Consider the following 13,308-nt stretch of genomic DNA (forward strand, 5'->3'; position numbering starts at 1 on the left):
TTAAGTGGATCTCAAAGAAAACTTTATTAATTTCATTTTTAATTTCATTTCCTCCTGATATATGTAATAAAGCTCTCCATATACTGGCTATGCATGCACTCACAATTATTCAATATGGCAAACCAAATAGAGCTTAATCAGCTCACCTCATCTATTCAACAGCTGCCCATAATTAAATACTAACACCCACATTCATTTTGCAATCTCTCTATTTCTCTCAAAGGCCAGGTGAAATAAACAAGGTCTGCAGCTTGCTCTGCGGGTTAATAAATCCAAGGTTATTTTAGAGAAGCAGTAAGACGACTTTCCCAAACCTGGGGCTCGTGTAATCATCTCCGCTCTCTCACATATTGCATATGCTGCAGTTCAGATAAAGACTGGGGATCACATCCACTCATTTTTACAGCTATGCATACAGATTCCTGGAGTGGTTTTTCACACAACAAATGTATCCAAAATGACAAGGACCAGCACGCAGACTTGTAATTAAGGCCTGAACAGAATTATATTTATTTCCTGTGTCCCTAAATACTTCCTCTAACATAGGTTTATCAGTTCTTGGTTGTGCTAATGCTACTTGGTGCAGCAAACAATAAAATATCGTTACTGAATAATCACCTGTGTACGTAATTCCTACTTTTCCTGTAGGTGCTATATATCGTGCACTTTATATACCCAAAAAATGTTACCTTTTTTTGGGTAACATTTTATAAAGACATTTTTTTTCTTTGCTGGTTATATTCTATGCAGCATGCTACTACAAGAATCGTAACATTTTTCCTCTCCCTCTCAGTAGCCAACGAGAAATAAAATACTCGTGTAAAATGCTTTATCACTCCAATTCTAAGTACACACTGCTGTATACGCATCTTTGCAGGGCCACCTGCAGACAAGAGGTAAAAGGAAGCTGCACAGCAGTCTGGGTCATTCTGGATCATTGGATTCAAGTGGTACAATGCAGTAGCTGGTTGCGACAAGAGGAGATAAGATCCCCTACCTGTTCTCCAAGTAAACTCCAGGTAAACTTGCCCTGAATCATTCAGGGAATGCATGCCATCCATGTGCACTGCCTCCTCTGTGGTACTTTATACCCAAACAACTGCTTTGGTTTTAATCCCAGTTGTTTTCCATTCAATTTTACAGATGCATAAGGAATTCATTAGTTACTCTTCCTTCACTTAATTTTTATATAAGCAAAATTTGAAAAAAAAGCAAAACAAAAACACTTGGACAGATATGGTGTTGTATTCCAAGATCCTTCCACAAACTCTTTATTTTGTGGTCCTATTGTTTGCTAGAGTACCCAGAAGTTCCTCTGCAATTACTGTGTTGTTTTTTTTTGGTTTTTTTCCTCTGAAACTTTCTGGGTTTTACCCAGCAAAGCATATTACATTATCCTGTTCTTAATGGAGGTGGCTAATTTGCAGCTCTAAAGCTTTGTATAGTTCCAATATACCCACTTCTCCCTACTGCATAGCGTGACCAGCAGCTTCACTGACATCGTGTTTGCCAGGTTTTCTGAATCCCTCTGTATGGTACTGAGTTTACCTGAGTGCCAGGTGACATCTGAGTCCATCCCGCCAAACTCCTCCTTAGCTCTTTCAGAAGCCACATGTGTTGTGAGTGTAGCAGCTAAATGTCTCTTTCTGTGTGGCCAGCCCTGGCCCTATCTCTAGCAATCTGATAGTACAGAACAACACTAAATAATTATTCTTATCTTGCATGGATAGCTTTTTTTTTTTTCATTCTTTCTACAAGCAGGTTGCACTATTTTCCTTGCTCTCCTTTGCAGTCTAAATTCCTATTCCAGACCATCATATCTAACATTATTTAGATAAATGGCTCAAATAGCACAACTTCAGTACTGCCACATCATCTCCTGTAATACGGCTTTATTCCCCTGTGGCTTAAGTTGAATTTGCTGTCAAATTATCCAGTATAACTTCAGTTCCCAGAAGTGACTGCAACTGACAGCAAAAGCATTTTTATGCTCTCAAATCATTTCATGTTTTCCTCTCCATGTAGTTTTCATAGTCTTCATGGAAAAGATATACATGTCTCCTGTGTTGAATGGCCTCAATTCCTTCAGTGAGTATTTCAAATCAAAGGCTTTAATCAACTCCCTAAGCCTTTGTATTGAACCTGAGATAATTTAAACACAACTCCTTTAAATTTAATTTATTTTAAAACAACCATCATTTGTAGTACAACATTCTCCACATTTACCAGGACCAAAGCTTTAACAAATCCACCACCAGTGAGGTGGTGCAGTAAAATTAAAACTTTCTGCATTTAAAAACAGATCTCCATTCATCTGCAGAATAGGTACCACAGACATTTGTCTATTAGAAACCAATTTTTGCTATGTTATTAGCTGGCCTCTAGAAGTCCCTGCATACGACTCTGAACCACATTTCATTTGTTGATATTTTAATTCTCTTAGGCATTGTCTGTCACAAACCATCAAATCTGCTCTACAAGCTAACTAGACAATACATTAAACTGATGAACTACAATATATGCAATAACCAAGACCAGTAACAATTACCATTATTCTATAATACAGGTGTCTGTTTTTTTAAAAAACATATTCTAAGAACATATTCTCAAAAAAGGCAGAACATGCAATAACAAATAATAGTAATAAGTATTATTATTATGAACATTTAAAAGTTATTTAAGTGAGACAGCAGAATCCACCAGATTTTCATCATTTTCTTTCCTCAAAAAAGAATCTGAATAATTTGGAGACTCTTGAATCATCAATTACTTTTAGGCAATGTTTTAGTGGCAAGAACTTAAGGTAATTGTTATAAAAACAGTGTCATAAATATTTCCAATATGATACTTTCCAAGAAACATACGAGCACTGTTACTGAAAAAATAACCTAAAAACTGCTAGAGTGCACAGTGCTTACTAATATTTTCTTTGCATAAGAAAAGAAGATTTTGCTTATATATGTGCACAGAAGTTACGAAGATGGTAATAATTTCACCCTGGCTTTCCAGACTAATGACATTTCAACCGTTTCCATTAAAAATGAAAAAAAAAAAAAAAAAAAAAAAGAAGCATACTTTTAAACTCTTTTTGTGTTTGTTAATAGTGGGGTCAATTGATTCTTTTGCTTTCTTGTAATTAGATTATTGTTTTTCTTCTTTTTTTTTTTTTTGTTTTTCCTTTTTTTCATCCCATCCATAGCAGAGCAACAGGACAAACCTTTTAATGAGATTTGCCAAATGCAACATACTGACAGCAAAAACTAGATCTATGTGTATTTCACAAGCTATATTATAGTTATTTTAAACTAGACAGATACCAAATTGTCTGTTTTGCTTGAGACAGAACAATGTTATGTTTAAAGCCTAGAGAAATCATAAGAATGTTAGATAAGATTATTTATGCCCAGAAAGTCGACATCTTTAAATTTATCCAACCAGATCTCTGGAAAATACTAACTTGTTTCTCATTTATACATCCACTACAACGCCAAATTTAACAGTCAAATGTATACTCACAAGCATCTTAAAAATTACCTTCTTATTATTAATTTTTATGACAAATGAATTATTAATTAAATTCTAAATTATCCTGCAAATTTATGTGAATCAATTTCAATGCAGTATGTCAACTTCCATACAAGAAGCTCAAATTATTAGATAGAGGAAAGAAAGAATAAAGCATTTTCAACATTAATCCTGCCAAAAAAATAAAAATGATTATAAAAGGTCCTGCATAATTTATTTAAAGGCAACCAAAGTCAGTGAAGCATTTCTTACTGAAGAGGACATAGATCAAAATGCTGCTATAAGTTTTTGTCTCATAGTGAGCTGAAGTTATTATGTGTGTGGTATGTGAAAAAGATACTTTGGCATTTGGCACACTTTATATCAAGCCCCTCTTTTGAAAATTACATTGGATAGGAAAATGTAATGCGATACCAGCTTAACAAGAGTTTTGCACTTACCAGAATTATGGCAGTAGTCCATATACTGTGGAATTTGGATTGTAAAGGCTACCAAATCTGGAGCTAGGAGAGATTCTGGCTTTCTACTCTCATTCAGCCATTTACTGCTGTGTAAGTCTCTGGTGTCAGAAGGCCCTTGAATTAAAGGAATCAGCTTCTCTTTTCCACCATCACCTAAGATAAAGATTAGAGTTCTTACAGCTTTTATTATAATAAGATAATTTTCCAACTTATAAACATTCATTAGTCCAAAGAGGGTATCTATTAGTGTTGTAAGTACAGAATTAAAAAAGGAAATAGAAAGATCAACCACTTATAAGCTATTAAACAACTTCCTTAATGTTATCTTGTAAATGTCTTTACATCCAGGAGGATTTCATAATCGATTCTCTTTAAGATAGTAATTTCCATCCCAACTTTATAAAAAAGTATCTTAAAATATCATCATGATCTCATCAATGGAGTTAAATATACTCCATTTTTAGTGTTCTTAACACTAGCTGCCAAATATATATATAAATATAATATATATAAAGATCATAGATACTGATTTGAAAAGTAGCTGTAAACTTTTTAAAAAAATGTTAGAGAAAATAAATGTATCATAAAATCCTCAAAAATTTCTCAGGTGAAATACTTGTACCATTTACGGAAAATGAGACATTAAAAAAAAAAGAACACAACATTAAACTACTAAATTATGCAAAATGCAAATATCCTATGTAATATGAAAATACAGTTCTTCTACTCCAGTTTCTTCAGTGCTTTTAAATTAATTTTTATCTCAGAAGAAAAAAGTAAAATCTTTATTTTTTTCATTAAGTGTCAACATTGGATACACTGAGTCCAGGCCGGATCATCCTCTGGCACATAATAATAATAATAATAATAATAATAATAATAATAATAATAATAATAATAATAATTTTTAAAAAGAATACAAAAACCCCTCTCTGATTCATAGGAACAATGAGTAAATTCTTGTTTCAGTAACTCTCCTTGTAAAAAGCAAGGCCAATTCTCCTATACAGGCAATAAAGTTTTACATGGTCCAGCTGCACATACCTGGGGCTTTGGCACAAATTTTTATTGATCCCACGGTCCCAGAGGCACATTTGACCAATGATGTGCTGCAGTACTTCAATTCAACATTCTGGATTGAGCCCTCAAGAGTTGGCAGGGGATTCTTAGATTTCACACCTAATAAAAGAAAACTGCAAATGTACTAGCCTGTTGAATTTAAATATTTTTATATTCCTTCACCAAGGCATTTAAACTTAATTATACTTTAATTATCTACCTTAGATGTTCTTATAGCATTTTTGTTGTGACTTGCAGTTTTTAACTGGAAGTGAGAGAATACTGTATACAGGTATTTTAAATACAAACAGTCATACATAAACTATATGTAGATACAGAGAGAAAAACACACCAGGCCACTTAGATACTGGAATCATAAATATGTATATATACACATACAGACACTTTTGTTTTCAGTTTATAAGTGCCACCTCAACTATTCACTTTCATGTTTTTATTATGACCCTTTCATTTTGGGACTTTAAAATGACTAAGTGTTTTCAGCTTACATTTAGACAATAACATTTGACTCGGTAGCAACGTGAAAGCATTAAATCCATGCAGCTGAAGAGCACAGAAGGCCAACACGCTTGCCGTTTTTCGACGGAAACTAGAGTTCAAACCTTGCCTTAGGTCACAAGTGGAAATAAGTTCTGGTGGTCTTTGCTCAGCCCCTGTTTGTGCACACCAGAAAACTACCACACGCTTTGGAACAAACCACTGCGTTGGCAGGCACTTCTGAAGAGCTGCCTAGAACTGCAGCAGCAGGGGATGTTACAAGTCAGGACTGAGATATGTTGGCAGCAATCTAGAGGGCAGCTTACAAAACAGCCCTGTGCCATGTAGAGAGGAAGCCAGCCCTCCTATTCTGCACAGAGCTACCTATCGGAAAAAAAGAAATACATAAATTTACTCGCAAATGAGAAAGAAATAGTTTCAACACCTGTAAGTAGCATGAAAGGAAAAACTAACAGAAGTTACTACTTTTACTATTTTTTCCCCCATACAAAAGTAACTGGGAATTTGGAATCAGTAAAAATTGGCAAGACCTTCTTAATTATGCAAGTATTAGTGTAATTACGGAACCATCCCCTTACATATGTAACATGGATTTTGGAACAAATTCTATAATTATGCAAGGAAAGTATTACAGAGTATCAGATAAAAATGAAAAAGCATTTTGATATGGATGTCAAGACAGTTACACACATTAATAATATATTGTCTAAAGAATGAATTAATTAGTTTTTTTACAATCTCTCAAAGACATAACCAAAACAACCTCAACCTTTCCCTAGTAAAGAAAAATTCCTAAAATTGGTAGGAAACAAACCAAAAATTCAGGATTAAATCTGATAATTGGATAATTGGGCCTAGTTAACTGTACCTATTTCAGTTCCTAAAAATCAAAATGTACACATAAAATCATTCAGTAACCAGACTTCTTGCTGGATATCTGTGCCGTATATTTACATTCTGGATGTAGATTTATGTAAATTTTTTGTTCTGGAGAGACGTTAAAATAAATTTTGAATAAAAAAATACTTTCCAAGGTAGGAAGAGAAACAGCCTACAAACGGACACACGCATAACAGACTGACACATGAAAGCTGGTTCTATACATACTTTCTTATAAAAATTTAACCTGTTTTCTGTGGTCAAGGTGTGTCCAGCCTTCTCCTAACTTGTGATGCAGGAAGTTTTCAGGCTCAAAGAATGCTCGCTGCAACCCATTTGTATGTCTGGCACTATTACACCCCATCAGCTTTCAGTCTAAAAGATAAGCCACCAGGTTTAGTCTCCTGAAAGCACCCTCGTACACAGTCTTGCCTGGGGCAAGCCCCTTTTAAAGCTGAAAATCCCCTTTCATCTAAGGTTTTATATCAGAAACGATGCCTGAATTTGTCACAAGCAGGTAGTTGTCTCTAGGCATTTCCTAGTCCGGGCTCTACCTCCCCATACTTCCTACACTTCTGCAAACACAGTCCATTGTGTTGAAAAAAACCAAATATTTGTTTTTTCCTGTCTTCTACTTATTCCAAAGCAAAGATAAGAAAACACTGTTAGTAGCAGCCAAGAGTACACTCGAAGCAGAACAATTTGGAGTTCACGATCTGACCCTAAGCTTTCAAGTCTTCACTAAACTGGAAGCTTCATGCTATATCCATCTCTCAACAGCTCTTCTTTGCCTCAAAATACAAGCTGAGATGTCTGATACATTCCTCTCAATTCACCACGGAAGATTAAATCCTTTTGAATCTAAGTATTTTTCATCATGAAGTCCGCTTCTAGATGAATTACCAGTGTGACAACCTGTAGGTACTAAGGCTAAAACTTTCCATGTTAGTTACATGCGTAACTGGAACTGTTTTAATATCACATCCAAGAACAGGAAAATGAGTTTCACGTGATTGTGCTACCTATTTGTCTCTGATCACTCTTATTCCCCTACCACGTAACTTCTGGACTTGTTGAATTTTAGCAAGATACAGAAGAATAATTAGAGATGTTCTATAATCTTCATGAAAATCTGGGTGTATATTTGCCCTGTTGCCTAAGCCATCAGCATATTCCCCAAAAACACAAAGCACAACTCTAACTAACCAGGGCATTTTCACCCAGCTAGCAAGTTAGGGATAACATCAGGAAGCTAGGAATGTCAAATGGCTTGGCCTTGAAGAAACCCACAAACCCTCAATATGTGCTCATATAATTAATGATTATGTGATTAACGACTACACTTTAATGCACGTGACGAAGAAGTAACTGAGTAGTAAGATATTTATTTTCAGAACACCTGTTACAGGGATAGGACGAATACTTTCCCAGCCAATTTCAACTCTGAAAAGAACATGGAAAAGTATTGTGACATAGCACAGTCACATCTCCCCTTTTCTACATTGTTTTGACATCAAATGGCATCATCATCCTGCTCTGTTTTTACACCTGATAACCAGAGCAAACCACAGTAATCCAAGTGAAGTTACAAGAAAAATTAATACTGCTCAGCTTTCACAGCTCTGAGCTAAAGGATACTCAAAAAAAAAAAAAAAAAATCTACTGAATGTTAAAACCCTATGCAGAGCATGCAGTAAAGAATATGAAACTTTGGATGGCTACCTAGACTTTCATCATGAAGACAAAAATCCACCTTCACATTTGAAACTTTTGAGTTTCAAATCTCATTCTCAAAGCATAAAAAAAATAGATATTTTTGGTGAACCATTCATAAAGAATAGGTTTAAAATAGGGAAACCGTGTATTTTCTTCAACCTCAGAAAATCTGGGGGGAACGATGAACTACCTTTCACAGAACTTGTCAAATTGGCAAGCCGTCCCAAAGAGAAGTAAGAAGCCTTATTTCCTACCTATCTGGCCTCTGACCATCTGTAGTTTCCAGCCTTCTGCCTTGAGTTCCTCCCAAATATCCTCCCTTATTATCTCTTCCATAATGACAATATCATTATACTCAAACTCTCAACAACTGTACACACAGTTAAGATGTTCCTTAAATACTTTTTTTTCAGAAAATAAACGTTTAAATGAGTGAAGACTGGGGCTCCCCTCCACTGTTGCATTTATAAACTTTCCAGAAGTCTTCTCAAAAAATTGTTTCAGCAGGAAGATGTTAATATTCCTTGATAAGAAATGCTCCAAGTTTGCTTTGAACTCAAATTTCATATGGAGATAAACATTCCACATTTATTTTATTTATTTTTTAAACTAGAAGGAACCAGGCAAACCAAATCTTATTGCAAGCAGTAACATTATCCAAATTCAGCTTCACAGAAGTTCCTGAAAATGAAGCATGAGAATGGCTTCTTTTTGAGGTGTATGACAACAGTGTAAAATCAGCTGTACTTGATTTTCTGGAATCACACTTTAAAAAGCAGCACCATGATTTACTTGAGTTTTCTGTTCAGTGTGATCAAATATTGGAGAACAAAGCAACCATGTCTATTTTTCAGTGCATTTCACGTTTTCCTTAGTTCATTTATTATTTTCATCAGGAAGACGATAAACAAGGACTTTATGGAGACAGGGAGATATGCAAACTTGCCTCTACCAAATACAACCCCAAGCTGCTTCCGAACAATAATGAAAATTTTCTACTTGTGTGACTTTTGTACTAGAAATATCTTGCCCACTGTAAAACTACTTGCAGTAAAAGCCACCTTACCTTCCCAATAACTAACCAGGTAGGTACTTGGTGATCAAACATCATCTGCTTTAGCCAAATCAGAATATCTCACACAGAAACACACCACCCAAGGCCAATAAAGCTCTTCTTTCCATGCTGCAGAACTCAAAAAGCCACAGAAAGGTTTTCTAACTTAAAATCTAAAGATGCATTTCATTCTAGAAACATGCACAGAAGCACCACGTCACGGGGAATGTTCTCACACACTTTAAAAGCAGGTATTCACATCCCCTCTCCAGCTTTTTTGATATGAGCTTTGGTCCTCACTTCCCCAAACCCCCTACCCCAAGTCCCTGCATCGGGTGACTTTCTATTATGTTCAAGATGGACGGGGAAAAAAATACCTACAGACTGAACACGATTTTGTCTTTACAGATCAGCCCAGAACTTCTGTTGACAAAGCTGTTAATTCTGAGCAATAATTTAATTTAAGACCTGTTAAAAAAATTACCTAATTAGTGATTTTTACCAATGGCCTATATGTCTTTTACCAATCCATTTGTAATAAAAGGAATTTGCAATGATTGGAGGAAAACCAAGAGAAAGTCTTAAGTGATCAATAGAAAAGACAAAAAAAAAAACCAGCAAAAGAGGTATGTTACTGATTCTTGGGACAAGAGTCAGGACTGTGTGCCCCCAAATCCCTGAAATATAATAAATAATTCTTTAGAAAGATCATAAAAGAGAGAACTGCAAAATATGAAATAGGAAATGAATAAGGCATGACTAAAACTTCTAGAAGCAGCTCCACATGAGTTCTCCCCATATTTAGGTTATGGCCTCAGAAGGAAAAATTGCAATATTTAAAGCATTAAGTACCAATAAACTATGGTTTGGCAACATGATATAGTAAAAGACTGTCACATACATGTCAAAATGATTTCAAACTGAGTAAAAAGATCAATCCATGAATAAAAGCAAATAACTATTAACCAAATGAAATAACATTTAGGCCTAGGTCTTTTACTGGAATCAAAAAAGTTTCAATTATTTTCACAGAAACTTAAATATAAGTTCACATGACTAATACAAAACAGCTAATAAATAAATTAAAGCATCACAGAAACCTCACTTTTTCATGGAAGACACTCATCTGTGGTAAGTTCAGCCTCTGCTTCAGCAGTGAGGACTTCAGAAAGTCTGTACTGAACTAGGTTAGAGATGGCTTTTGTGAAGAACTTGGTATTAAAAACAAACTTTGTTCCTACCTGCCTGCAGTAGAAATGTAGCTGAAGCCATGAAGACCAGCTCTAGCTGGTGTCAGTGCTGCTTGTCATGTTCAAAGCATTAAGGGAAGGTGGGCTTCCATCTTCTTCATTGCAGCAGCATGGGCATTTAAACATTTTATCTGCTTCCTTGAGCAGAACACCAGAGAAGAAAATATTGGGTGTGTGTTCTTGTTTTTGGGGTATGTTTGTTTTTTTAATTGGAATAACCAGAAAAAGAAATTTTCTACAATGCATAAGTCAGGTCACAAAACATTGTTTTTTAATTATTATTTTCTGTTGGAAAACTATATATTTAAGATTAAAATTCTTCAAACATCTTTACTGTGTTCACAATTCCACTTTTTTAATTTGTCATCATAATGTGCAGACCACATTTTGCAGTCTCAATGTACACACTCATAAAACTATTTTCTCTCTTCTTTGAAACACAGCAATTCAGACAGCTTATTTTAAGCGAGTGTCTGTGGGCAGACCTATTTTTTTCCTAACTGAACTTTAATTGGCAATATTAGTTCTATTCTGGTTAATATAATTATTTTCTCATAATAGTGCCAACCAGTAGACGTACCGATATTCTAAGAAATTATTTTCTCCCCACGTCTCTCTAGGGTTAACAGGGATCAACAAGAGGAGTCTGATAAGACTTGTTTCTAATGTCTGTGATTTGGACAGCTTTTCTACTTCCTGTGCTTCTGCCACAGTACCATATCTAAAAGAAACCTGTCCAAAAACATACAGATATTAGACTTTATGAAGTGTCTCCCTCACAAAATCACCTAGACACAGGCCCAAGTAAGCAAGATATCACACTTAAGCTCACACTACACAGCATGGGCCTTCCCCAGCGATGGCACAGGCCTTAGGAAGCTCCCAAGGCTGCACAGGACAGGACGCCATTTAGTAATGGAGATTAACATATTGCAAAAAAATGCTAAAGAACAACAGCATTTCACCTACAGGAGGAGTCACTGAAAACTGGCAAAACCCTGCTGCTGTATTCCAGTTTCAAGACTACACAATGGCCTTCATAGAGCTCCCTGCCTGCCTTAATCCATAAACTTTCCTCTTTTCCTAAAATCCTGCTTCAAAACTGAGACAGAAATAAGACACCTGTGATTCAAGGACTGAAAATCAACATCAGGGAGATCACAGAATATTGGGAATAACATGTTGGGCTTCCTAGGTCAGAAGCACCTCTGTATCGCTGATAATCTGCCTTAAATCGCATAAGGTAATTCCTTAATTTTGCTCATAGAAGAATTTAACAGCTATTAAAAGGAATAAATAAATAATAATAATAGTAAATTTTACTGACAATATATCATAGGGCTGCAAAACCTCCCAGAACTCCCTTCACCCACCATGCATGCACCAGCCAGCAAACATTTGCAGACTTACCATGACCTATCAAGAGGACAACTACCATCCTGCAACATCCTCAGTTTAGGGTATAGAAATACAATTCATGCATAGCCTGACCTGCTGTTCCTTTTAATCTAAACTGAGAAGGAAAACTCCCTTCCAACTTTAAATATATAGCATGGCAAACAGCTCTAGAATCCCGCTGTGAGAAGTTTAATTTCGGGCAAATGCCTCCTTAACCTTTTTATTCCTAATGTTCAAGTTAATTCAGGCATTGCCAACTATAAGCTAACTGAAGCAAGTATTTTAGGATGTGGTAACACGACACTGGGCAGGACACAAGACTAAAGTGGCTTTAGTGGCACTGTTCCTGTGATTCTAACCAAAGGTTCAAAAAGAAGGACTGATTTTCCTTTCTATGGGATTCAACAGCTGCATTTCAGATACCACTGTATCATTTGACACAAATGGTAAGAACCCAAGTTAATGCATTAAAATAACTTTTTTCTTCCAAGAAAACACAAAAACACGGTCAGAGTCTGAATCCTTAACTCTCAGAAAGTGTGTTCTCTCAACACTCATTCATATACACAGTCAGTAGACAAACACTAAAATGGCATCCACTCAAATGCTTCCAGGATGCAATAGGAAATTGAGAAACTTTCACTGCAAAATACTTGAAGCAAGATCCCAAAAAAGACAAAGACAGGCTAGTGCACAGAGGAAAAAGCTTACAGTTTTCATCCCTAGAAACACATCCCTTGGTTAGAAGCGTGCACTCATAATCAGTTGCTTTCATCTTGGTCTTGTATGCTTTCTATCCCTTTCAAATACGGTAGTTTGGCTGCATGTGAGGTCAAGTCCAGCAGGTGATGCGTAATTTCAACTGATTTGCATGAAATGAATATTCTCCTGCCTATATGCTAATCTGACCACACATAACCTGAACTGCATATTCCATCCTGATTTTCCATTAAGACTAGAGATTTGGTAACAATGAAACTAATAAAGCCCAGTTTCCTATAAGCTTGTATTCCTTTGTCCGTTAAAAGCCTCATTCATCAGAGCAGGTCCACACCTTAAAGTGCTATTTAACATGCCTGCTATTCAAGAGAAGAAATGCTAAATCTCACCTACATACGGTTGTGAGCTTATCAGTAACCCAACATGACATCTGGTCACCTGCTTGATGTCAAACAGTATCTCATGACTGAAATCTGTCATAAACTCAGTCTGAGATAATTGCATACTGGACAGAACACTCATGGACCAGTAGAAAGGCCAACAAATTGATGGAGAAGATTGACACTAATTCTTCAAGTGAAGAAACTGCAAAGGTGTATAAAAATTTGAATGAACATGAGTGTTCAGTAATGGCATTAACAAAGGATAATTGACAGCTGGAATATAAGGCATAATTGTTAAGTGTTTGATTTCTTGAGTTGCTGGGCATGGAAATGAAAGAGAACAT

The 13,308-nt window shown here is 35.7% G+C and overlaps 1 protein-coding gene across 8 annotated transcripts in view; it reads right to left on the reverse strand.

Moving 5' to 3' along the window:
• Nucleotides 1-13,308, reverse strand: part of VPS13B (vacuolar protein sorting 13 homolog B) — a 465,257-nt gene that overhangs the window by 312,314 nt on the left and 139,635 nt on the right. For all 8 annotated transcript variants that reach the window (XM_072034434.1, XM_038173544.2, XM_072034433.1 and 5 more), the window contains 2 exons: nucleotides 5,031-5,165; nucleotides 3,966-4,139 (listed from right to left, as the gene is read on the reverse strand). In XM_072034434.1, the coding sequence (XP_071890535.1) occupies nucleotides 3,966-4,139; nucleotides 5,031-5,165 (309 nt within the window). The remainder of the gene's footprint in view (nucleotides 1-3,965; nucleotides 4,140-5,030; nucleotides 5,166-13,308) is intronic.

The sequence above is a fragment of the Anas platyrhynchos genome, chromosome 2 (assembly GCF_047663525.1).
Source record: "Anas platyrhynchos isolate ZD024472 breed Pekin duck chromosome 2, IASCAAS_PekinDuck_T2T, whole genome shotgun sequence".
Taxonomy (NCBI): Eukaryota; Metazoa; Chordata; class Aves; order Anseriformes; family Anatidae; genus Anas; species Anas platyrhynchos.